The sequence below is a fragment of the Branchiostoma floridae genome, chromosome 16 (genome assembly GCF_000003815.2).
Source record: "Branchiostoma floridae strain S238N-H82 chromosome 16, Bfl_VNyyK, whole genome shotgun sequence".
Classification (NCBI taxonomy): domain Eukaryota; kingdom Metazoa; phylum Chordata; class Leptocardii; order Amphioxiformes; family Branchiostomatidae; genus Branchiostoma; species Branchiostoma floridae.
Window position 1 is genome coordinate 1,775,693 of NC_049994.1, and position 26,477 is coordinate 1,802,169.

Genomic DNA, 26,477 nt, shown 5'->3' on the forward strand with positions numbered 1-26,477 from the left:
ACGTGCCAGTTACATAATTCTTGTGCCACACTTCGTAGAAGAGTACTAAAGTTTCTTGAGCCTGAATGTACTTGACCCACACAAGCGAACAAACTCCTGTATTTCCAACAAAACTAAGTGTAACGAGATGACTTCACACTTTAGATGGTTCAAGATATTGGACGCCCGTCGATCATAGATTTTTCAAAGAAATTCTAAAAGCAAGTAATACTTAAGCGGGGTATCTCAAAAAGACCGTGCCTGTTGGCGAATATTTTATCATTATCTCCTCAACGAGTACGGACGCACATGTCCTTAAAATGAAATAGCCTTTTTGTAGTCTTAACATGTAGTCTCTGCCAAAAATCACATACAAGGTAACGTAATTGGAAATAGCAGGGTTGTCAATCAATGTACAATGTTTAATATTCATTGATAACAGATTTGCAGTGATCGCACAGTTTGATGACTAATTTTCCCCATTTGTAACATTTTGCAAGTTGCGATATTAGAAATTTTAAATGAAATCGCCATTTCATGGTGACCAATTGGTACCTTGAAGACTGTACATGTTGCGGAATCTTTTGTTACCAACAGGCGCGGTCCGGTGAGATACCAGCATAATGTCCAGATGCCCTTAGAATTATCAAGGGATTCTAAGATTGTACTAAAGGTGCACGCTCACTGCACTTGCGTCAAGGTTGCGTCACTGGGGGGAGGACCAATTCGCTCACAGCGTAACTGTTGTGTTATTTTCCGATTTTTTTAATAATTTAGATATTGCGTAATACGTAAAAGTATGACTTACAAGGCGAAAAAATGCCCGAACCTCGCAGTGACGCAACCTTGACGCAAGTGCAGTTCACTATAAGTTTGCGTTTTTAAGATCTCAATCGGTATATGACAGTGAGTTGATAGGGATCATGGGTAGAGAAGAGTTGCCATAGTTACTCTGCTCTCCTGCTGTGGTGTAAGCGACGTTGTCAAACGCGTACGCTGCATGAAATAAAGTAGTTCAAGTTGAAAAATTGTTATCAAAATGTATTTTTCCGCTACAAACAGAGACAAAAATATCAGAAGCACAGCACTGAAATTTTACAATCCAATCTATTTAAAATAAAAGGTACTACTTTTTTCCTCATGTTTGCCTGACTGGTTTGCTACGACACGACAAAGAAACATATAAACATCATTTACAGCTTGCACTAAATGATTGTAATAGTCACAAATGTCTTACCTCCCGCACTATCACTTTTTTGCCCCTGTTTCTGGCGCTTGCGGACACACATGTACATTACTATGGCGCCAACAATACAAGCCATCGCCACCCCACTTCCAGCAGCGACCCAGACCATCGGGAATTCGCCTCCTTCAAAAGAAATTCATATGCATTAGATAATAGATGTGCATTGAGATGAAGCATGTTGCTTATTCGCTACGGTGAGTGTTTTAGCGCTCTGGGACAACCCGTCTCGCCCTGATATGAATGAAATTTTATTGCTCAACAATCTCACAAGACACAGACAATAGTACTACGAGGCTACATTCAGAACAAAAATTTTAGGTTAAGGTGCAGTCATACGAGCGTGTATATCAAGTCCGCATGAGGTCCGTAATGACTTTTTCGCACGCGGTGTTTCGAACAATACGTATGTATGATGATGAATTCACAAAGGCGTACTAATCAAAGTCCGTACCAAGTTCGTATGGAATTCTTTGCCTCTACCAGGCTTTACATGTCACTGGAAAATAGTAGAACTTGACAAATATAGACAGAAATGGTTTGCGACCCAGCTAAGTCGTCTTACGTGTTATCTATGTAACTCGGTTTGAGCTGTGCACCTTACTTCTGGGTGATGTCCAGAACTTTATTGACCACCCCTCATAACTTACCGGTCGGGATACAGCTCCTCCCGGGGCTGTCCGCTGACTCATCCTTGTACCCCTCCCCACACCGACAGGTGAAAGACCCGACTGTGTTCACACAGACGGCCTCTATCGGACAGTCATGGTCATCTGGATCCGCGCACTCGTCAAAATCTGCGACAAACAAATGAATAAGATTTTTTTTGCGGTGTGTAACACGTAATAGCGTTTACGTTAAAAGTGTGAAACAATTAAAAACTACATCTTCGAAATGTCATGATCTCTTGCTGGCAAGTTCAAGACAGTGAGAATGCTACAATCAGTCAATATCATTTATTGTAAATGTATAATTCTTCACAAATTAAAATTCAAACGGATTATAGAACTGTGAAATTACTGTAGTTTTCTCAATCAGTAGGAGATATTTAAAGAAGGGGTATGATGTCATCACACTAACTATCTGTTGTAGATAAAGGCACATTGAAATGGAGGCCCGAGTTTGGGTCACTTTCGAGCAACTATTTATCAGTAAACATGTTGTTTTATTACCTCTACAAAAACTGAGGTATTGTTTTGGAAGTGTGTATGAGGTGTGGGCGTGTGAGAGTTGTGTTTGAGTGTGGTGTGTGTGTTTGTGTGTGTGTGTGTGTGTGTGTGTGTGTGTGTGCGTGTGTGTGTTGTGTGTGTGAGAATTGTTATGGTTCTAGTTTTAGGGTTGGTAAGTAGCTCTTGTAGTTGGGACGAAGGGTCATAAATTCTTTCGCACCAAAGTTGGGGTCAGATACTGGCTCTGAACCAAGATAACACAAGAATGGGTTCATTTTCTCTACCTGTCATCTCTCCTGAAGAAGCGTCTATGTCCAGATCTGTCCCGTTCTGCCTCACCACAGCATCACGGAATGCCGCAGTCATCCGGCCTGGATCTAGATCTGTCCCCTCAGATTCCCGGATGTGAAGCCTCATGTCGACCACCACACTGCCACGTCTGAACCCCAGGATGGAGATCCCCAGGTACACACTAGACATGTCCGTCTGGAGAAAGGTCTCCTCAACCTGGAGGAACATTAAAAATACATTTACGAAATGCATTTGATTTCTAACTGCCTCTCTAATGACCAAGAAAAAAAAAGTTATTTGAAGTGGCCCGCAAAACCAAAAATTTCCAAACGTTTACTGACGAAAACAAAACTATAACCCTGTTAACGTCACATAACCCACTCATTATAGAAAAAGTGGGATATTTCGTCTTGCACGGCTTCCAGAAAAAAGTCAAACCCCAGATGCTTAGATAATAGAATGCTTAGATCGCAGTCCATACTATTGCTAGAATAGTCCCTTGTTTCCACATGTCCCCATTGATTGTTACCTATACCAAAGTATTTCATGTATGTTTAGTATGTATTCTGTATTCATAAAGTGACGTGGCAAAAGAGGCAAATCCTTGACCTTTGATTATGTAGTCAGAATTTTTTAGTACGTGCAATTTTATGTTGCAAAACGTTCAGAATGATTTCTATTAGCTACATGTATGCTTGGGTCATATCCTATTGATAATGATCAGAGTACTGATTGAAAGCTTGTTTGTGATACATTATATGATACATACGAAAAGATCGTGTAAAACATTTACTATGCCAAAAATAGTTGATATTCAAAACCACCTCTTACCGTCTGAGTGACTTTGGTAACCAAGGCCATGTACGCTGCAGTCTGTGTGTCCTCTAGGTCCGGTGTGAACTGCAGAGCTCGCAGACGGATGGAACATTGATATGTTTGGCTCACTGTAATATACAACACATCATCAACCGTCAGTACCGCACGGCTTTCAAACTTTATTCATATTGTTCGATTAACTTTGCAGTCATCACTTAGTCCGAATTGTATTAGGTTTACAGTACCATTGTCTTGCATAATGCTATAATTAGTTGAAATGTAAACAGCATAACGCGACATAACACTATGCAAGATGATTCTCTCTGTCAGTCAGTCTATAACGTTTCAGACTATGATATTACGCATAGAACCTTATGCCTAGGTTACACATAGCCGAATTTGGCTCCCGACTCTCTCCCGACTATGGTTTAGGAGTGATTCGGGAGCTAGTCGGCTGTAGTCGGCTGGCGTTCGGCTGAGTCGGATGGCGTTCGGCTGACGTTCGGCTGAGTCGGATGGTGTTCGGCTGCTCCATCCGAATGTTTTGAAATGTTCAAAACATTCGGCTCTGAACGGCAACTCTGGAATGGGTCGGTTGGAGGTCGGCTGGTGTTCGGCACGGTCGGCTAGTGTTCGGTTGGTGTTCGGGAGTAAGTCAGCAGTCAAATTAAATCTTAACCACGCCATAAACATTGCTGATTTACTCCCAGCTTGTTTCCAGCTTACCAATGATTCACCCCAAGACCTTAGACAAATATCTGCTAACTCATTCCCAAGCAAAAAGACTATTGCCAGAACGTAGACGAATCACTCCCGAACTTCATACGACCGACATCCAACCAAAAACAAAAAGACCCATAAATGCCGCACTGGAGCTATATGTGATCTAAATTTGATCTCTTGGTGATGTTTACAAATAGAACAAAGGACATTCTTGATTAAAAACGAAAATGAGCACTCTTTTGAAAATCGCTGATTATGTCTATTTCAAGTCGAAAAAGGGTCGGCAATCGGTTGGGGATCAGTCAGGAGTGATTCGGCAGTCTGCGGCTAGAGGTCGGGATGGTTGGTGATAGGTTAGTTAGCATTAGGATTGACTGTTGCTGAATGTAAGCCAATTGAAAGAGTGCAGAAGAGAGCTTGTAGGATAATCCTCGGACAGAACTATACCTGCTACAGCTCGGCACTGACTGAACTCTCCCTCACATCACTGACTCAGAGACGTCATGACCTATGCAGTTCTTATGCTCGTTCACTGTATAGATCCCCGACCTACAGGGACTGGTTCCCTCCCTGTCGTAAGGAGATTACTGGCAGAAATACACGTTCAGCCAACAAACTGCAGGTCCCCAGAGCCAACACCTCTCGTTTAAGGAAAAGTCCAATATACTATATGGTCTCACTACTCAATGACGACATTGTATGAACTATGTGTTTCTACCTTCCCAGTTTGTAAATAAGTCTACGTAATGATGTGATTATTGATGTACATATGTATATAGTTGGAACAGTTTTTAAGCCATTTTTAACTGTTAACAAGCCCACCAATTCAGCCCTTGGGCTGCTATCAGAAGCTTGTACGTTTTTATTGTTTTGAACGAATAAACCTGTCATTCATTCATTCATTTGGGACACAGTCGGGATTAAGTCATTTACTGGTCGGGAGGTGTTCGGGACATGTTCGGCGCTAAAAAATAGGCGTGGCCTAAACTGGTCAGACTACTCCCGAATTACTGCCGACTTGGGTCGGCTAAGAGTCGGCTAGTGTTCGGGAGCCAATGTCGGCTATGTGTAACCTAGGCATAAGCGATAGAGACGACTACAATACAAAAGTGCACCAATTGAATACAATGCAAGATGATAACAATATACCAAAATTAACAATAAGAGTGATAAATAATCTTTATGGCTGGGAGGGAAACACCTTCTAACTACCTTGGCATCTTCCGTTAAATTCCGTGAATCCAGGCTGACACTCGCACGCGTAGCTTCCTGGGGTGTTTCTACAGCGCCGGTGGGCAGTGACGTCACAGGTTATGATGCTGCACCAGTCCAACTGTTTCTCTGCAAACAGACATGGAAGGTTACGTCGATAAAGATTAGACATCCAGGTAATAAGATACACCAAAAAGCAGTTACTCAAGCAACTGGATAATGATTTTTGAACGATTAGACGTTTCAGGTAAACTCCACTAGCTTTCGTCATTGAAAAATGGTATTGGTGGTATTAGTGGATTCTCTCTGAAACGTCTAACCGTTTCCAAAATCATATCCTGTTGCTTGAGGAACTGCTTTGTGGCGAAATGGAATGTTGTTCATGATATTGGGTGGGCCTATTGGGTGTTCTGTCGAGGAACTTGCACTAGGGTGGGGTACACATTTTATCGAATTTGAGCGAAGTGAGTTTAAGGATGTTAAGTGTGCAATGTCAGGGGATTTAAACTCAGGACCTCTGCATGAGTTTTCAGGCAAGCAATCTAAGTGCAACGCCAAGCGCTTAGTTTTACTCTGTGAACAGAAATAGCGTAGAAACCTGTTTATTTAACAAGATAAGTATAATAACTCAATATCAGTATATAGAAAATCACCTTCACAGTGGACACCATTTCCAACCCAGCCGTCTTCGCACACGCAGGTCTTCGTTGCAATGTTACACACAGCGTGCTCGTGACATTCTCCTGGGCATTCTGTACAGTGGACAAAAGCATATCATTAACTAGACAAAAATGCCTCGCTTCTTTTTAGATAATACTAAGATGTTATATAATCGTCATGGAAGTTATATATTCAAGCTTGACGACAACAGTACCTCCACTACTTTTCTTAAGTACTTTATCATTAGGCACATTAATCGTGACAAAGACACGCCGTGTAACTCCTGTGTAACTTGTATCACACCACAGATGTAAGAAGAATAGTATCTGGGGTACAAATAAGTAAGTATGTCTTCATTGTGTTGTTTACTGACGTTAACAAGCATATCAGGGGACATCACGAATGACGTATATGAACATGCTACATGAGAAGTCATAAACAGCAACTATCGTACTTTACCAGAACTATCGCAGAGTGGAATTTGTTATCACCAAGTACAGTAGGGGCATTTTCTCTGGATAGTTTTAATGAACGCTTGCAGACAGATGTGCAAAAGTTAGGTGTGAGGGGTCGTTCGGTGTAACATAGCAGCTGCTGCCGCGCCGCGTGCCTGCGAAGCTGGTGTGTTACGCGGAAGAGCGGTCAAACCCGCTATAAAGATACAGATACAGTAAAATTGTGTTTATCATGTTATGAAGGTTAGTCTCACCAGGTGGCGCTATTGTTGTCTCCTCGGGAACGAGAGCGATGGGCCCCTGCACCACGGCTGCGCGCTGCTGCATCCCTGCTGGCGCCTCGCGCCTGCGCCGTGAAGACGGAGCTTCACATCCCATGGTACAGCGGGAGTTCGGGCTGTCTGCCGGGCACACCATGACGTCACAATGGAGGTACACCTGTACCGAGCAACATGTTTGATGACAATGATATTTTCGTTTTATTCACTTATATTTTGTGAGTATCAGGCAAAAAGCACAATTTGCTTATAAAAGCCTTCTTCTCAAAAACATAAGCGCAAAACAGGAGTAGTGAACAACATACATACATACATGAATAAATAAATACAAAATAGATAACAGAAAGGTAAGTTTAGTCGGAAAAGTTGGTGCTGAATCAATTAGGAGAATCAACCTGTTCAATGAAAGTGTGGACATTATCAAAGATAGCATATTTAATACACAGTTCATTAAATGTGAAAGAGATGTTGATCCTGTTAACAATAAAGAGCATAATGCACTGTCGATGAGTTGCTTTAGGTCTATTATGTTAGAGACAGATGATAACAGAGAACTTCTTTGGCTGGTATAGATTTTGCAATGAAGGAGATAATGTTCAGTTGTTTCACAATGATCTTTATGGTATATCCATTCCCAACATGGACTAAATGAACCCGGACCGATTGATTCTGACTGAGCCCAACTCTAATAAAGGCAACACCAATGCAAATCTTTATCATTTAAAGAAAACATGTAATTCTACTAATTTCTATCCTTAATTTTGGTTTGATGAAGCTAATATTCAGATATCATACAGAGTCTCTACCAAGCTTTGTTCAGAGATATGTAATCTTGTTTATGATAATTCATCGTAAGCAATAACAATTTCCTCACCATAGTCTCATTGATGAACCTGAAAGCCCGGATACCGTATCGAACGGAGTTTGGGTCTGACGTGTCCAACTCCTCAAGTGTGTCGTCTTCTTTACACCTGTGGAATTGAATCACATGAGAAATTTTCAAGAATAAAGTTTCTTGTCAAATAACTGAGTATATGAATTGTGCTGGTGGAATACATTCAAAGTTAGAAAGGCAACATTAATTTGCAGATAAATGCTTTCAAATGGCTTCACCAATTACTGCTCTATCTACTCTTAGAGACTTTGTTCTATGTATAATAACCTGCCCTTTCATTTGTTTTCTGCCACTTGCTTCATAGTGTATTCTAGCAAGAAAAGTGACTTCTTATATAAAAACAGCTTATTGTTCCTCACCCATCCCGAATGATGAAGTATTGCAATGCGTCATCATGATTGAAGGTTGGCGTAGCCTTGCAGTTCTCCACGAACAAGACGACACCTGTGGCTTGCGAATCCACCGCCACACTGAAGTACAACATGTGGTTGATGGCCACCTGTATGAAGACGCAAAATAAACATTTGTCACCTTGTACTTCTATGCAGTTTTGCAGTAACAAGCAGATATCTTAATGTCACTTTCCATCATCCATAAATCTCATGCATTTACTACTAGTAAGAAATCAGTCGAAGGCAGGGATAATTATACGCATTATGAATTTTTTTTTCATAAAAGAAGTGTTATAGCCGTAAATAGTTTCGGCATAATTTCATCAAGTTGGTAAATCAGAAAATAGCAAAATTCAAATCCACAAGGCGATTCTGACTAGTTCACACTGGATTGCAGCTAAAGGTTACGTTTGAGGCCGCATCTGTAAGCAGCGACACCTATAGCTGCAGTGCAATGTGAAGCACTCGGTATTACTACAAGGTAGGTGTCAGACAGCAGTCGAAACTTCGGTCGAATAAAACGCTTGGTATATACAAAGAATGTTGTAATTCACAGTTGGTTATAGTATGTCATTGCTTTGATACGAGGCGAATAACAAGGATGCGTAACGCTGTCTACTAAATTGTCATAGACTGATAGTCAACAGTACAGTACCTTGACAGGAAACTCATTCTGGTCATATGGCCGCAGAAATGCCTCGGAGTGATACAAGTTCATGCTAAATGTGAAGGAGCCATTCGAACTGGGAATCGTCACACTGCATTGTAAAGGAATAAATAACAGTTAACAAGAATGAAAAAGAAAACACACAGACATTCTTTTGAGAAATTAACATAGTTAACTTGATACAACTTGAACGCCAAACATATCCATCGCTCGCCGAGAAATCATATTCTCTTAGTTAGATATTTCGAAACGGATTGACGACCAAACACGTGACGTCGGCGTGGCGTAATTTAAGGGCGTTTAGTCCAGAAAATAAAAGTCCTGGGTTCGAATATCCTGACATGCTCCATTGAAGTTGTGCCCTTGGGAAACACACTTAAATCGACCGTCCTCACTTCACTCAGGTGAAGACTAATATATAGCACCTGGTGTGTTACACCTTGGTGCGGTTTACGACTATACAATACAAACAAAGGCAAAACAACACAACAAAAGTTGGTAGTCACTTTGGCAGTGGTATCGGGAAAAGGATCGGACCAACTCCGACGATGTCCTCCCGGACGTAGTCACAGCGGAACGGCCAGCGCTGCTCCGGGGTCCTGACGATAACACCGTCCGGCACGGCAGCGCCGAACACTACCTCGTTTGTGAAAGACATTTTGGGGTTGTCGGCTGCATCCTGTGATAGAACACAAGTTTTTTTTCGTAAAATCTTTGCCCACGCGTGCTAGCCTGACAATGTAACGTTACTTCACCTTTATCCGCGGGTAACCTATATCTGTTGTGCTGCAAAACAGGGTATCCAGGGATATCAATTTCAAATTGTGGTATTTTAAAAATATTACAGTTTGAAGCCACCATCTGTCGACTTGATACCCCGCCCTGAATACATTCTAAATACATACGTTCTTAAAAAGAACAGATAAAGGTTACCCTCGGATAAAGGTGAACTAGCGTTATATGTAAACTATTCAAAACTTAACCCAGTGCCCATATGTACAATAAAAGTCTTTTTTCATTCATTGATAGTATTCATTCGTCACTTGTGGCATATAGCACAGAGGCACTATTGCTGGAAACGTGAGTGTAGTTGGTAAGTGAGGCTGGGCTACTATTGTAGTTAAAAAAGCAAGATTCGTGTTAAAGACGTCATTTGGTCATGATAAGTAACCACACCAAAAAAGCTGCCCATACAGACGTGTTATCAGACATACATCATGGTAGCACAGAAACGTTCCAGTTTAAAAAATATCTAAAATAGACTTACCTCGGATATGGTTCCACATCCGTTCAGAGGTGCCGTGAGTATCACGTGTGTACTGTTAACATTTGCACGGCAGTTTGGGTCACGCAGGCGCAAAGTGCCCACCTCCACCCCAACAAGAACCTCTCTGGTGAATATAACGCGCATGTAGGACGGGTCACATGTTAGATGTCCACGTCCGGATTCTGATAGAGAGAACACAATTATTCGTTATAGTTTTAAACTTTGATAATATCTTACATTGCCATATTTTGGAACCTCAATTATTTGCAATTTATACAGCATTCAAGATTAACGCCCAGCCTACCTCATCAAGAACTTTTATGTTGTCAATGTGGGGATTACCGTGGCGTAATACTTTTTGGCATCGAATCCAGGTGTCCTGGGTTCGACTTCCCTGACATGCTATCGATGTTGTACGCTTGGAAATGGAACTTGATACGACTTTCCTCAGGTAAAGATTAGTACCTAACTTCGGTTAGGACGTCCAAACGTAAAGCATGTGAAAGAACCCAAAACACGTACCGATAAGAATAGGGGCCCGTTACGTGTACATTGTAAGGGAGGGGTCAGTTATCGCTCCGGACAGCGAACTTTGCGTTGCACAGAGCTAGAAGAAGAGTTGCTCTATTGCAGTTCTGTGTATGAGCAGCTGTGCATACTAAACAGTTGGTAAAATCAGGCAAGCAATGATTGCTGCTTGAAAAATAATTTTCCTGTATGTTTCAAACTTTTTGTTATGATTGACATGTAAGAGTTAGTATCACATATTAGAGTTATTATTGAAATGTAAGAACGATTGCCTCACCAGTTGATGCTGTGACCGATGTTTCAGCACTCTCCCCATACAACCCCACAGCCACGACCGTGATCCTGTACTGAACCGCCGGGAGCAGTCCTGTGACGGTAGCCGACGTGTCGTCAGGTCCAGGCGGCGGGTAGAGGTCGCGAGTGCTCCCGCCTGCCGGAGTCTCACTCACCCGAAATCTCACCAAGGTGGAACTTGGCAAAGTCCAGGAAACGCTGATTGTGTTGAACGTCGTCTGGACAACCTGAAGTTCGGTTGGCGGGTCTACAGCTAGGATAACAAGAAATTTGCAATGATCGAACTTTAAGTTATATGAAATGAATGTTTCTTGCGAATTCTAAAGGAGATATCTCATTAGACCGAGCCTGTATTTGTGAAAAATTGTTTCGACAACTTTTTCGCCAATTTTCTCTTGTGGTCAAACTAACGGCTGGCGCTGGTAACATTTGACCTCTACAAACAAAATGGCCGCACCCGATATGATGATTAAGCGCTCAGTTTCAGCCCCAAAATAGTTGAGTACCATCAGCCTCAAATTAGATTTAAGATAACTTTGGAAATCGCAGCGTTGTCACTGAATAAAAACATGTTTCAAAATGAGATTTTCGGCTGATTCCTGCCATTTTACTGATTGTTTTCTAAAATCTTTTTGAAAATTGACATTTCAGACGAGAAACTGGCACCTAATGTTGATTATCTTTAACAGTCGCACGTCCCAGTGGCAAATTGCAGCAGAACTAGACAGATCAAGTAAATACCGGGATGTTTTTACCTGTAGCAAACAGACTGCTCGAAGCACCAGGACTTTCCCGTGAACCTCGGTAGGAGTAAACACTGATGTTGTACATAGTTCCCGGCAGAAGTCCTGTGATGACAGCAGAGGTGGTCCCGTTCACTACAACTGTCGGCTATAGGCAACAAGACATAAAGTCATTAACTACTATAAGGACTGAAAGTAGCGTAGGCAATTCATATTAGTTCAACGAATATTATTGCTATTTAGAAATACCCACTTAAAAAGCAGGCATTACTTGATTAGTGATACAAAATTCGAACAGACAAAGCACGTGGCAAAGTATTGATATTTGCAATTGATTTAGTACTGATTGGTTGCCAAAGGGGGGGGGGGTGAAATAGGGAAGTAAATAGATCACCCCAGCAGCAAAAGTAAACAAATACGGTGAAAATGCTGCTTGGAAAAGCCATTACAGATGTAACATAGATCTACAACCGTTTGAAAAATACAAAAAATTGTAAGTGTAATACTCAAACATTTATTGACTAGTACAGTGAAAGAAGAAATGTTTGCATTGCTTTAATAGTTTAACCTCTTCACAACGAACTCCAAACCACCGCAAACTTTTTCTCTTTTACAGTTGGACATTAAATTTACGCTCTGCATGGCAGTTTCAACTAATATCCAAGCAGATCCTACATTGGGACAAGGTAGTATCATAAGCTGTCCGAAGAAGTTAGCTGGTGAATGAAACCGCGTTTCCCTCGTTGGGAACTTCTTCGGCCAGCTTACGGTACCATCTTATAATCTCCACCATAGGATTTATTGAATTATATGAATTGCAGGCTATGAGAGAAAAAGGGATGAAATACATGGATACGTCCTCAAACACTTGTTACCTGTGAGAATCCACCTTGCTCGGTACCAATGACACGGTAGCCGTCAGTGAATGGCGAGGCTGACCAGGAGATTACAATACTTGTTGTGTTTGCTGTCAGCAATGTCAGGTCTGATGGCGGCTCTGGAGCTAGAATTCAATTAATTAAGTCAATAAATTATTTCAAGTGCTAATTTAATTACAATAAATTGTTTCAAGTGCTAATTTAATTACAATTCAACATTTTCTAATCACATTCAACCATAACATTAGAACTCGATGAACACAGACGTTTATACAAAATATTCACCCCTCTGATGTTATTGAACATCGAACCTTTCATACGTTATTTTGAGGAAAAGACATGGTGAAAACTTGCAATGGCAAATCTACGTTTTTTGGGCGAGTTTACAATGACGTCGCGGCAGGAAACAAATGTGATTTGTAAGATTATAGAACATCAGAAAACTGTACATTTAAAAAAAAAACGTCTTTGTCCAATACTGGCAATGATTGCTTGTAATCATTGATGACATACATCAAGCATAATTGACTGACTTCACATTATATTTCCGGAAAAGATATGCGACTCTACCTGTACATCGGTGGTCATGAAGGCAGTAACACCCATAATCTTGATTACGTACAGTCCACGTGAACTCTTCTTCACAGGAGATGGGACGGCAGGAGATGCTTCCCAGCCTGCCGCAAGAACATTGGAGGTTTCCTGGTTCCCCCCATACTTCGCCAATCTTCATAGAAACAGTGATTATTTAAAAAAAATAATAACATACATCATATATTCAATATACACCATGTACAATTCACATTTCATCAATGTGATAACAAATAAACCATTTGATAGGTGCAATGATTTATGCACCTTATGATTAAACTGTTGGCAATTCATCAGTACTACTGGATGTCGGGGAGCCCCTACGACCACTGAGGTTACGGGCCGTGAGTGAGTGAGTGGATTCAACTCATGTAACGATCTATGGCTCCGTCCCATGTAACCATGCAATGGTAGTATGAGACGGGGGGCGACACAGGCTTTCTGTTACGTATAACCCACTGCTCCAGTTACGTGGGTCTAACGTCACGTCCTATTGAACATGGCTCGCAGAGTCAGTGGAAAATTTGTACAACTCTTAACCCATCTAAAGTGTTAGATAGATAAGGTGTCGTTTTCTTCCATATTTCTGTGATTTTACAATATTTTGATGTTCACCTTGAAGTATCGTCCGCTGCGTTCGCATCCACAGTCATCGGGCTGAACGCACGAGTCTCCACTGAGAACGAATCCAGGTTCGCACGCACATCCCTCCACGCACGGAGTGAGGCAGCTGATGGTAGCATTCTGACTGGAGCATGTGTTAGGGCAAGCGCTGGTGCACGGTGAGTACGTGCTGTTAGCTCCACAGGGCAAAGCTGGAAGAGAAAGCGCTTCAAAACTAAAAAAAATTGTTGATAAGATAGAAAAAAGATAGAAGATCTGTGTTATTTCATTGCTGACCCTAAAAAAATACAACAATGACAGAACTATATTCTTCAATTGTCCACGTTTCCATAGTTAGATAGCGGGACAAAATTCCTTCTGCAATTAGATAAACGAAGACTTGAATGCAACGTAGCACACGAGAAAAGTTGTCTGTGTGACTGTGAGGTTGAGTAAGAAAATGCAGTTTCCCAAAATATCTTCTACTTATTGTTCGTACCGAAGTGGCATATGACAATAACGATATCAATGGTTCATTTCATCAGTTTATTTTTAAAATGTGAATTGTGAATATGAACGCAATAGCGGGTTGACAGCATCTCCTCTATTGTAAAGCGCTACAACTACATTAATCTAGGTACGTAGATATGGATTTGGGACATGTCATTGATCTGGTGTCACAGAAGAGACTCGGGACTATAATACGGCTGAATAACAGGCTATTTCCGGAGAGGACAGAAGAGACTCAGCAGCTACAAAACATCTGGATACCAGGCTATTTGCTAGGCGTAAGGTCCCTTCTCACGAGAGTAAGAATGAGCCGGAATGCTGTCAGCATGAAAATTCTTTCTATTCCTGGCAATTCATAGTGTATTCTAGAGTTTCTAGCATTCATTACGAATTCACACGAAGAGAAAATAATTTTTCATTCTGACGGCATTTTTGCTAATTCCTAGGCCTTCTATGATATAAGGTCCATTTGGAATTCCCACCCGAATGGCCCCGAATGTTGCAAAAATTTTGCAAATACGAGTACTTCAGCATTCCGGCTGGTTCTGCTTGGTTCTTGCTATTCCGATCGCTTTCAGTGTGAAAACCCTATTAAACACGATTTACGTGTGATCTTGTCCATTAATTGTCGTTGTGGCGTCTTTTTGTCATCGATCGCGATGCTGTGCCTGATGTTTGGAACACCCCCAAGCGACGCAATGTTGTTCACAAAGCAAGATAGATATATCACATGAAACTATCGATGTTCTATAACCTCTCCATGGGACACAATGTTTTCACTTACGACAAAAAGTCTGGTTCCTCCAGGACAAGGCAGTCAGACCAGGGTGCCCCGCCTCCACACACACACGAGCTGCAGACTCCAGGTTCTGGCACAGCTGCGCGGCATCTCCACCGTTAGCGCAAACATCGAAGACGCAGGAGTCGTAGAACACGCCGAGGTCTGTGAGGTTGTGGCACACACCCAAAGCACCGTTCCGATCCGTCAGCATGCCGCACATCGTGGGGCCTGCGACTGTCTGTAGTAGTGCAGGACTACAGACACTGGCAGGTGCTGGTGTCGACCCATCATCCGCCCCATCATCCGAGCAGCTGCACGGAATCAAAAGGAAATCATGCAAAACAGATGCATATAGAATAAAGCTAAGGGCACAACCCACCGAACGGGCAAATACGTGCTGCCTACGTGCCAAAACGTGGGTAATCTTTTGGAATCCGCAAGTGGTAAGTGCCGTCTCCGTAATAACTCGTGGGAATCCGACGAATTTTCGAGCACGCAGACACGCCGTAGAACTTTACGTGCAGGCAAAACCTCCTCCCTGCTCTTGCCAGTCGTTTCCTACGTTTTCAGAAATACTTTGCGTGTCCTCCCAAAGAACGTACGGACAAATTGCACGTATGGCGGGTTATACCCTTAGCTTTAAACACAGTGCGCATCACCCGCATACCAGTCCGATCGCGGGAAGGATTGCCCGAAGACTCAAGGTAGAGGTCACTGTAGTGTCCGTATGAGTTCCTTATTTACACATTTTGGCTTGGTTAAAGTTTGCGACCGAAAAAGTAGTTTATCGTTCGATAACCAGGCTGCACAAGTAAAATACAACTTCTTCCCCGCAAACGTTACATCAACTTCATCAGAATGGAGATCTGCACCTCTCACGGACTTCTACGTGGGGCGCACTCAACTGCGGTTCGGTTCACTCTCGATTACCATAGTCAAGTCCCCATTCGTGCGGGGTCCGAATCGAATTCTTAGCCTCTACCAGGCTCCACATATGTAGGTCACTGTAAAATAGTAGAAATTGGACAAATTTCGACCTAGCTAACTCCTCTGGTATGTCACTTGTCTATATTTGTCCAATTTCTACAGTTTTTCCACGTACGTGTGAATCCACCCTTTAGTTTGTGTAAAAGCAAAGTTGAAGGCAAGAAAAGAGGCACACCTCGACCACGTCGTGGCCCAGCTATTTCCGAATGTGGTTTCATCTCCTGCGATCCATCCATAGGACGTCCTGAAGTCGTTCTCCTTGTCACCATCGAAATCCCCGCACAATCCGCACGTCTGGTTCCTGTAGGTCCACGGCACGAACACCTGGGAAAGGGAAAAGTGAAGTGCATCCATTAGAGCCCCCTAAACAGCTGCTCTGCCATTTGTCGTGAAAGAGAAGACAGGCACTATACACAGTTTTTTTACGGGTTTATTGTACCAGGGAAATTCCGCAAGCTCTTTACGACTGAATGCAATCTTTTCCGGTAGCGTGCATGTAAGGTGAGCGACACAAGCCGAAATCGAACTGACGGCTTCTCGATTCAGTTCCAGAGACAGGGCCGCTACTTTCTTGGCTACCTTTGGTAGCGAGATTGAAATTAACGGGAGGAATTAAACACAGGAATACGGGTTGTGGAGTTGTTCGGTGAGGTCTTTGTTAGTTTGTTAGTTTGTTTGTATTGCATACCGGTACCGGTAAACTGACTCCTGCCGTAATACCAGGTTTGTACTGAACAGTACAAGATTTATACATATCCTGAAAAACTAAATCTATTTGATCCCCTCACACCGGAATGATGTTTTCGACAGGCGCGGTTGGATCTTCAACGTGCTCAAGTTGTCGTTCTCCTCAAACACGGGACCTTCATCTAACGTCCTGTCGGAGGCACGTCTCTAACTGAACATACAAATTCCTTCATTGTTCCAACTCGTAAAATAATCTATCTGAATGTTGATGTTTTACTTACTTTTGCGTGATGGGAGCCGTCGTAGAAGACTTTAACAGAAATGTTAGTCTCCAAAAGCAGGAAGATGCCACTGTAACTTCCCCACACAGTGTTCTTCAGGTTGAACGGCGGAGTGTATCGAACTCCATTGACCTGGGTATAGAGGGATAATATAGTGACTATAAAAGACAAAAACCGTGGACGAGAAAAAAAAAAGGTTCATAATTCTAGCATGAAAGTTCATCTGTGTTCATAAATGTTCGACACTTAACTTAAATAGCAAACGCTTCGAAGAAATAGGACCAAATTGTCGGATGAGACGGGAGACGACACAGGTTATCTGGCACTTACGACCATTACTGCGGTAACGTGTTTTTAATGCGTAACATCCGGGAAAGTAATGGTTCGTGGGTAACGTAAATGTCATCCGAACATTTGGGTAAGTCCCAATTTCAAAAGGCACTAGTCTTAGCTTCCTGGAGTTCAGTCTCCTCTTATTCAATTCCATCTACCTGAACCGCAAATGAGGGCAGTTGGGAGCTCCCCAAGTCCTACCTACTCCTTCTCCGCAAGGAGGCGGGGGAGGGGTCAGATGATCTACGCAAGCCTGGTCTAGTCTCGTGTTATCTCGCGAGATCGGGACTAGGCCATGGCTATTCTCCGTGACCAAGATGTGCTGTCAGACATCGAAAATTTGGAGGTACGTACTCTACCTTTTAAACTGTCACTGTTGGAAGAAAATTGATAGTAACTGTACGCATACGTGACTGATGAACCTCTTCAATGACCTACCAAAACAGTTTTTCTCTGAAGAATGGAGATCCTGTATCCCTTCACGTCTAAGTACACGGCCCTGGTGCAGGACACGCGGGAGCTGCTGCCGCACGGCTCGTTGGTAACCTCGACCCTGAAGTCTGTGGTGTTGCCGCACTGTTCAGCCAGCACGTAGTCACACACCCCTTGGAAGTGGTGCGCCAGCCCGTCAAATGTTATATAGTGGGGATCTCCCCACGCTGTACAGGTACCACCATCCACTATACATGAATGCAAATGAAATTATTGACATTTTCCGTGCTTGTTAATTTTGAATTTGTAGATATATAATTGCAATATATAGGCATTTCTTACAGCAAAAACAATTGTCTTATCAATACATTAAGTCCCTAGATCCCACCTGTATTATGATGAAATAGATACAATATATAGAAAAAAATTCTAGATTGACCTTGAAACAATGTTCTTATTCTTTGTGGTAACGAAACCAAGAAAAGTTAGATGACGGAATATCAGAGTAAATGAAATCATGCATGCCTAATCTGGTGTTATTAAAGGTATTTGATCAAAACCATTATCTAAATTCCCTTTCATGAATTTTCATTTCAAAGTCCCCAACACCCCTACCTAACCCCAAAAACAAGTATACTCACGTGTCTCGCAGTTAACACCGATGAAGCCAGGCGCACACTGACAGTCGTAGCGCTTGTCTCCATCCACGCACAGGCCTCCATTTTGGCAGGGCTGAGACAGGCACTCATCTATTGATGACATAATTTTGTTCCCGTAAGTTTAACAAAACGAAACCAAAAGAATCATAGTTGCCACAAGTTCAACTAACTTTTACCATATGGGCGATCACCAAAAAGACTACAACCAGAACTTATAGTACAGAATGTAAGACAGCTCGCTGGACCTTTTGAAAACATATAATATAGTGTACCGTCAAACTCTTACCATATTCAAGAGAACATCAAAGTCTTGAAAGAAGAAGGCAACTCCCTTAATAGCAAACGTCATGGCATATAATTGACTACAAATCAATATCATATGCTCAATACTTTTTTTTACCTTGATGTACACGTAACTAGCCTTCGGTCATGAATTTGAAAATATATAATGATTCTATTATACAACCAGACAAGACGGAGTTCAAATAAAGTTGCCGTACTGGTTTCGAATCCCTGGAATGTCCAGAGATTTTTGTTGCTGATTCCTGTAAACGCCGGCCCTCCTCTAGCACAGCCATGCTGACCAACCACTGCTCCCTGGTCGATGAGGATGTGGTAGTTTCCGGTCTGAAAGGTGTGGCGTGTGTCCTGAACCTCAGCGTCCTGCTGGAGATGGTCACGTCTGATGACGTCATGGTGTCGATGACGTAAACCTGCTGGTCATCACTGCTGTTGAAGACCCGGATGTATCTCGACGAGGAGGGTCGCTGGACCTTGTGAAAATATACATTGTATTGTCAAACTCAAAATCTTACCGTATTCAAGAGAACATTCAATCTAGATTCCATTGTATTATGCTTCACGTTATATCATATGAAGGGTACATCATCATTTTATCTCTTTCGTAACATTAAAGGGTGATTTTCTTTAATCTAATGAATTGACAGAAAGCGGTTTCAAGATACAACAAAAACATGATGATTCAAAATTCCATTATTTTAGCGAAAGTGTTTTTGACTTTGTTCATTTGACATGTTGGTACCACTGGAAGATTGCGTGGCACAATCGGCAGAACGTTGGGCTCAGGCCCAAGATGTCCTGAGTTTGAATCCTGCCGTGTCACCGATCTTGTGCCCCTATGAAAGGCACTTAACTTTCAACTTTGGACCAGATTTATTTTAAGAGAGTCCATTACTTTAATGGAAGTGTGCATTCTTGCACAGGATTTTATTTTTTTTGCATGGGGCCGGGGTAGGTAAAATATGCTGTATTTGCTTACAAATGTTGCCTTACTAGTTTATGTATGCTATTTAAGTTACTTTGTAATTTGCGTAATGTGTTGCAATTTCAAGTATCTTTGGTTTAGTTTCATAATTGCACAAATGCATTTGTCTTTGGGGCTTTTCCCCATTGCATATTGAACGAAATTAAACAAACAAACAATACATCAGATAAAAAAGTCAATACGGGTCGATCACAATTGACCTGTTTTGGCGTCATAACATCAATGAACAATAATTGTAAATCTGCATCTGAAATACCTGTGTATCAAACTCAAGCATCCACTCTGTCCTATACGCGACATCAACGCGTCCCACGGGCCTCAATGTTTCAAGCACAGCGTCGGGAGAAAAATCTAAGAGAAGCAAATAAAAAGTTATCTTTATTTTCCCTCAAAATCATTTTTTATACATTAAGTCATTAAGTCACGAAAAGCATACAATATGCTATAACATTACATTTAAAATGACTTTTTAACACAATAACAGAGTCCATTTTTTGAAGCCTCTTCGCCTCTTGTTATCCTGTCTTCATTGTTGTTTGGCACTGGACCGAATGCTCCAAAACACCATACAAACTATTCACAGGAGAAATACTACTCACCTCCCACAAGAAGGGTGACACAGCGTTGCTCAGAGGTCAACCTGCACAAAAGCAAGTCTCAATCATATCAAAAGATTATCCTATCACCAGTGTTAAGTGCAGAGATATCTGTACAATACCGTTACAACTACAGGACATGGCACTACGGGTATGAATAGTTATAGTTCATCAATTACAAGAAGACCATATATGAATAGACGTTTTACACTAGTACTTTGAAGTAGAGAGCATAAGAGCTTACCCGTGTGGGAAAGATACTGTAAATCTAAAGCGAAGGAAGACACGTTCTATTTCCAATTGTTTACTTAATCGATATAAAAGAAATGCAGTTGCATTGTTTGAAGACAACAGACTACCAAACTTCCTTACATTCATGAAGAAAAGTACAAGATCAAGCCAGACGTGCTGAAGAATGCCAGCCGTCCCATCCCCCTCTATGGGCGTGCCAACTGGGAAGCCATGAAGCAAGACATGGAAACACTTCAGCAGGACTTCACAAATTCGGAAGACACATCGACAGAAGAACTGTGGCAGAAGTTCAAGTTAGCACTGAAAGGTAGTATGGATAAACACATTCCAACCAAGAAACCTAGACAAAAGGAATCCCTTCCCTGGTTGACCCCAGACATCCGTCGTCTCATTAGAAAGCGAGACAGGCTCTACAGGAAGATGAAGAAAAGTGGCAACCTGGACATGCGGAGAGAAGTCAAGAAACTGAGCAGAGAGATCAGGAAGCAGATGCGGCGCTCCTACTGGAGATACACCGAGCACCTGTTCTCTCCCACCAGCTCAGAAGAAAGCCCCAGATCTAGTCAGAAGAGATTCTGGACCTACGTGAAGCACCAGCGCTCCACCACCACTGGCGTACCTGCCCTAAAGTCTAACGGTAAGCTCATCACCGACCCTAAACAAAAGGCTGAGTTACTGAACAACCAGTTCTACACTGCGTTCAGCGAAGGTACCGCATACACAGCATCAGAGTTCAAGGATCGGTGCTCAATGCCTGACTCCCGTGATGACTTTCCCTCTATGGATGACATCACGATCAGTACCAAAGGCATTGAGAAGCTCCTGGCAAGACTCAACCCCACCAAAGCAGCAGGCCCAGATGGCATCACTCCACGCGTGCTGAAAGAGCTGGCCACAGAACTCTCCCCCATACTCACCACCATCTACAAGTCGTCGCTACACACAGGCCAGGTACCCAAGGACTGGAAGGAAGCATTGGTGACCCCAGTGTTTAAAAAGGGAGAACACTACAAGGCGTCCAACTACCGCCCCATCTCCCTCACCAGCGTTCCTGCCAAAATCCTTGAACACGTCCTTGTCAGTGCCATCATGCATCACCTTGAATCGAACAGCATCCTGTCCACTCAACAACACGGCTTCCGCAAACACCGCTCCTGCGAGACTCAGCTCCTCGAGTTCGTCGAGGAAGCCTCCTCAGCCATGGAGAGCGGCGTTGCTACTGATGTCATCATCATGGACTTTCAAAAGGCATTCGACAGAGTGAATCACAGCCTCCTCGTACACAAGTTAGACCACTATGGGATCAGAGGACACACCAACAGCTGGATAGCGAACTTCCTCAGTGATCGTAAGCAGGCTGTGGTGGTCAACGGTTCCCAGTCAAGCTACGTGGACGTGAGGTCGGGAGTCCCACAGGGCACGGTGTTGGGGCCGTGTCTATTCCTCACGTACATTAACGACCTTCCGCAGAGGATCTCCTCCCCCTCCCGACTGTTTGCTGATGACACTGCTGTATACCGGATGATTACTTGCCCTGAAGATACATCAAAGTTGCAAGAAGACCTAGACAAGCTAGAAGTCTGGGAGAGCGAGTGGGATATGGCCTTCCACCCAGACAAGTGCAGCCAGCTGCCCTTGACGCGTGCCAGAAAGCCTCTAAATGCTCACTCCAGTTACCAACTTCACAACCACACCCTTGAAAGAGTTCCCACAGCCAAGTACCTTGGACTTACACTGCAGACCGACCTTTCCTGGGGCACACATATTGAGAACACCTACTCAAAGGCAAATAGAATGTTGGGTTTCCTAAGACGCAACTTACGAGTCTGCTCCAGCAAGACCAAGGAGCTGGCGTACAAAGCACTGGTCCGTCCAGTTGTGGAGTACGCCAGCTCCGTCTGGGATCCCCACACCAGCCGTGACATTAGCAAGTTAGAAAAGATCCAGCGCAGGGCTGCGCGTTTCGTCCAGAACCGACACAGAAACACCTCTAGTGTCTCTGACATGCTAAACCAACTTCAGTGGGCTTCTCTTCAAGATCGGCGCCGCCACACCAGACTGGCGATGATGTACAAGATTGTCCACAACCTAGCAAGTGTGCGATGCGTAGCCTTAAAGCCCCTGCCCTACAACAACGTGTACAGAAGCCGGAGAGGCCATAACCAACAACTCCAACACATTCCCTGCCGTACTAACTACAGACTCAATTCATTCTTCCCGCGGACTATCCGCGAATGGAACACTCTGCCCAAAGACATCATCGAATCCCCGTCCTTGACCACTTTTACCTCAAAGCTGACCCGTACTCCATCTTCTATCTAGCCTAATGAACAGTGGCGACCTTTGACCCGACTTGTCAATTATTGCCAATCCCTTGGCAGTTGGACAATATCGGAAGAAGAAGAAGAAGAAAAAACTAAACTTTTCCCCTATAATCTCAGACCCAAAATATTAGTACAGACAAAAGGAAGGTTTTTCGTCTTTCTCTGTTTGCAAAAAAGAAGGCAACCCCTGTTTGTCTACATATAGCCAACACAACTGTTTGTTTAGTCTATACTGTTAATAACTTTTCAGTGTCATTTGTGAATGACTGTTTCTAATGTTCCTACCTTGTACTTGCAATTAGCCTTCGGGCATGGACTTGAAAAAACAAAACATCTTTCATGACAATTTTTGATATCTGATGCTCACAAATGCATTAAGGATGTGTAAAAAAGAACCTCACTCATTTGTATCTTCTGCAAGAAAGCAGAAGATGTGCTGTCCACGCTGTGACAGTGCAGGTGTCCACGTGATGTTCACGTGGGCCCGCTGGGGGTTGTTGGGGTCAGTTCGAAGCTCTGATTTGGTCAGACCCGGTGGTGACACAGTCAAGATTTCTGCAATCCTGCAGAATAACATTTTAAAAAATCTATTCTCTGTAATACGCCAAAAAAGCAGTTTGGATGTCTAACCTTCATCGACGTTTTCTCTGCAAAATTAAAAAAAAAAAATTCAAAGCTAGTACAACAACAGTAGCAACAACATTTCCCTTTGCTTGAAATGAAACGAAATGTTTAATCATCAAAGTTAACGGTAGTCAACATCGATTAACCTCAAGCCAGGACGTGTATATACCAGAACCTTATTGCACGACAATTGTACATGGTACAAAGTATGGCAACGACTTTTACACAAAGTACGAAAAAAGGTGTATAAAATAAGACTTAACATCATAATCAACATAACAAGAAAGGCTAACACAAGTCTTTGATATATTGTAACAATCTTATTAACATAACAAGAAGGGCTAATACAAGTCTTTGATATAGTGTTACAATCGAGTTGCACTAATCATGAGTTTCAGTACTCTTTCTAATAGCGAAGCAGTCTTTGATATAATTGCCTATCTTTGCATTATGGGAGTTGTGGCATCTAAAGATATATACAAATCTGCCCGTAGCATCGAGTCTCTTGAAATCTGCTGTACATGTGAAAAGTGTGAATCAATTTCTTGTTTTTAGAATATAAAACAATGAGAACGGAGCAAAACATACCTGGCGAAAGATTTGAGAGCCTCTGCTTCGATTGAAGTGCGGTAAGTTTGCCCGTTGTCAATGGCGACACACTCCCGGTCCTGTGGTGTGGACCCAACCAGCTGCGGATGCTCATGACACTGACTGTGGGCTGTGTAAACTGTGCGCGGGGATCGAAGTTAATAGTAAATGAATTTATAGTTAATAGTAAAAGACCTTTTATTGCCACAGTGTGCTAAGTATATACTATGCATGTTTGTCTACAATACATATCCCCATCCCCCAACGACCCATATGTCAAGAGAATAGGTTAGTAGGTAGGTAGGCTTTAGACCCCCCCCCCTTTCCAATAGACGGCGATCGCGCTGCGCTCTTACTGCGACCTAAATCGGATATGTGTAACCTTCGATTTCACACTAGGTATATCATAAAAAAAGTAAAAAGACAAGAAAACACCAAAGCAAACTAAAAGAGATTCGTTTTTTTTTTCTTTACAGTTGAGCGATCTATCAAATTTGAGGTCGCAGAGAGAGCGCGGTGAGAGCGCCTTCCTATTGTAAGGGGGTATTACTAACCGTGAACTAGAAACTGGAGTGGAATACGGCTCAATGGAGTTCCCCAGGTGGTCGCTTCTGTCGGTGCACTCGCGCCAGATTCATAGCCCCAATACCCTCCCTCCGTAGTCATGTCCTCCGGGGACCTGCTAACACGTGTAGGTGCAGTCGTAGCGGGTGCTGCTGGGATGGGATAATCTTCCATAACAAGGGAAATCGCGTACCATCCGGGCCAGAGGTACCCAAGGGACGTGTCGTAGGTAATGACGCAGTTTTCCTGAGAGAGAAAAAAGTTAATTACTTATAGAAAGTTTTGTTACAAATTCATGCCCATGGGGCTAATTGCAAGTGAACAAAATCAAATACATGAAATGACTGAAAACAGTTAAATGATTTGAATTCTCACATACAAAGATTTTCTGATGGTATGCACAAATAGAGTATCGAATACGATTCTAAACTTACATTACTATTGCGGGGTTTGGTTTCTTCTTCGAAAACAGTTGTAAGTCATTTGTTTCATCTTAAGACAACTGGTGTTCCTTTTCAACTTGCAAAAAGTTGATTTCATAGGGCCCAGTATATAAAGAACATTTCATAGAGAGCCCAGTATATACAGAACAAGACATGTTATGTTCAATGAAGGGAGACCATTCAGTGAAACATATAAACTCCAATATGGCAAAACATCGCTGCCCAAAACTCAAGATGCAACGTTAGCCCTTCAAATGTTGAAATAAGCAAAGGTCAATAGTTGGATAGGAGGTCAGAAGAAATGACATGAGACGCGCATCTCGAGAACATTTCAAACTGCCGGTGAGAGAGAGAGAGGGAGAGAGAGAGAGAGACAGGGAGAGAGAGAGAGAGGGGGGAAGGGAGGCAGACAGACAGATAGAGGGAGGGAGAGAGAGAGACAGAGAGGGAGAGAGAGAGAGAGGGGGGAAGGGAGGCAGACAGACAGATAGAGGGAGGGAGAGAGAGAGAGAGAGGGAGAGAGAGAGAGGGGGGGAAGGGAGGCAGACAGACAGACAGAGGGAGGGAGAGAGAGAGAGAGAGGGAGAGAGGGGGGAAGGGAGGCAGACAGACAGATAGAGGGAGGGAGAGAGAGAGACAGAGAGGGAGAGAGAGAGAGAGAGTTGAGAGAGATGCATTTTATTTACGTGTAGTATGTATCTTACAGTAATTGTAAGCGTGTCTGCAAAGTTTTTGATTGAACCTCCTTTGTACTGCCCTATGCTTCTGACGGTTATCTTGAAATTAACTTAGTCACGCATAACAGTTCAAGTTAAACATTGAATTGAGATAGTCAAGTCTCATGAAGATTTGTACCTTTGACGAATTTGGTGTGGTACAATTCGCAGTAGACTTTGATCCTCCCTCGAATATAAAATACTAGTAATGGTGTCTTTTTCATGTTTTGACAGTTTTACCTAGCCCGTGCACGGTGTCAGCACGATCAGTAATATAGGCCATACCTCATCAAGGGTCGAGAACGGCAGTGGATCGCACACTCCGCCACACTCTGCGGTCACAGCACCGTACCTGCACCTCACCCGGTCTCCGTCAGGGTCCTCTGACGGAATACGGATAACCGTGTCGCAGTTGCGCTGGACCCTGGTAGTATAAACGAGTAACATTTGTCAAGATACGGTTATGTCATTACTGTAGTCATTAGTGTCATACAACACTTCAAACCAAAGTATTACAATAAAAATTCAGTCCCTTGTCTATATTGCTCCAGAGAAAGGCACACTGACAAATGACTACTGCTGTCTGAATGCTACCTTTTGCTATGGTATGTGTCGACTTCAGAAAGAAAGACTTAGTGACAGCAGAAGCCTTGTAATCTGTACTTAAAAAAGCAATTGACCGAATGGTATTGTATCTTGAGAACGTACAGCAAGACTTTCCGTTCAATGAA

The 26,477-nt window shown here is 42.7% G+C and overlaps 3 protein-coding genes across 3 annotated transcripts in view; all 3 read right to left on the reverse strand.

Moving 5' to 3' along the window:
• Window positions 1-861: 861 nt before the first annotated feature.
• On the reverse strand, window positions 862-6,965 carry LOC118403434 (63 kDa sperm flagellar membrane protein-like). The gene is made up of 8 exons (XM_035802148.1): window positions 6,803-6,965; window positions 6,087-6,185; window positions 5,434-5,562; window positions 3,514-3,626; window positions 2,676-2,898; window positions 1,873-2,019; window positions 1,217-1,348; window positions 862-975 (listed from the first exon to the last, which is right to left on the reverse strand). Exons 1-8 carry the CDS (start codon window positions 6,963-6,965, stop codon window positions 869-871), a joined length of 1,113 nt encoding a protein of 370 aa, XP_035658041.1. The 3' UTR covers window positions 862-868.
• Window positions 6,966-8,753: 1,788 nt separating this feature from the next.
• LOC118403435 (zonadhesin-like) lies at window positions 8,754-19,388 on the reverse strand. Its single transcript, XM_035802150.1, has 15 exons — window positions 19,373-19,388; window positions 18,855-19,070; window positions 18,337-18,444; window positions 17,702-17,943; window positions 16,931-17,062; window positions 16,138-16,286; window positions 14,979-15,286; window positions 13,697-13,896; window positions 13,061-13,217; window positions 12,488-12,615; window positions 11,625-11,760; window positions 10,853-11,122; window positions 10,048-10,229; window positions 9,287-9,459; window positions 8,754-8,871 (listed from the first exon to the last, which is right to left on the reverse strand). Exons 1-15 carry the CDS (start codon window positions 19,386-19,388, stop codon window positions 8,754-8,756), a joined length of 2,535 nt encoding a protein of 844 aa, XP_035658043.1.
• A 3,820-nt stretch (window positions 19,389-23,208) lies between these two features.
• Window positions 23,209-26,477, reverse strand: part of LOC118403436 — a 21,038-nt gene continuing 17,769 nt past the window's right edge. Inside the window, exons 5-8 of the mRNA XM_035802151.1 lie at window positions 26,032-26,170; window positions 24,578-24,833; window positions 24,024-24,162; window positions 23,209-23,374 (exon numbers count right to left, since the gene is read on the reverse strand). Coding sequence (XP_035658044.1) covers window positions 23,209-23,374; window positions 24,024-24,162; window positions 24,578-24,833; window positions 26,032-26,170 — 700 coding nt within the window. The remainder of the gene's footprint in view (window positions 23,375-24,023; window positions 24,163-24,577; window positions 24,834-26,031; window positions 26,171-26,477) is intronic.

Bases quoted from the DNA above. Each gene is read 5' to 3' on its own strand.
- LOC118403434 (XM_035802148.1), bottom strand. From the start codon at position 6,965: ATGGTGTGCCCGGCAGACAGCCCGAACTCCCGCTGTACCATGGGATGT. The intron at 3,627-5,433 runs GTAGTTAGAAGG...TGTATATTACAG, and splicing joins ATTTAACGGAAGATGCCAAG to TGAGCCAAACATATCAATGT. The intron at 1,349-1,872 runs GTAAGTTATGAG...TTTCTTTTGAAG, and splicing joins GAGGAGCTGTATCCCGACCG to GAGGCGAATTCCCGATGGTC.
- LOC118403435 (XM_035802150.1), bottom strand. The intron at 17,063-17,701 runs GTAGGTCATTGA...CTCTATACCCAG, and splicing joins TTCAGAGAAAAACTGTTTTG to GTCAATGGAGTTCGATACAC. The intron at 15,287-16,137 runs GTGTGCCTCTTT...GATTCCGTGCAG, and splicing joins TGGGCCACGACGTGGTCGAG to CTGCTCGGATGATGGGGCGG.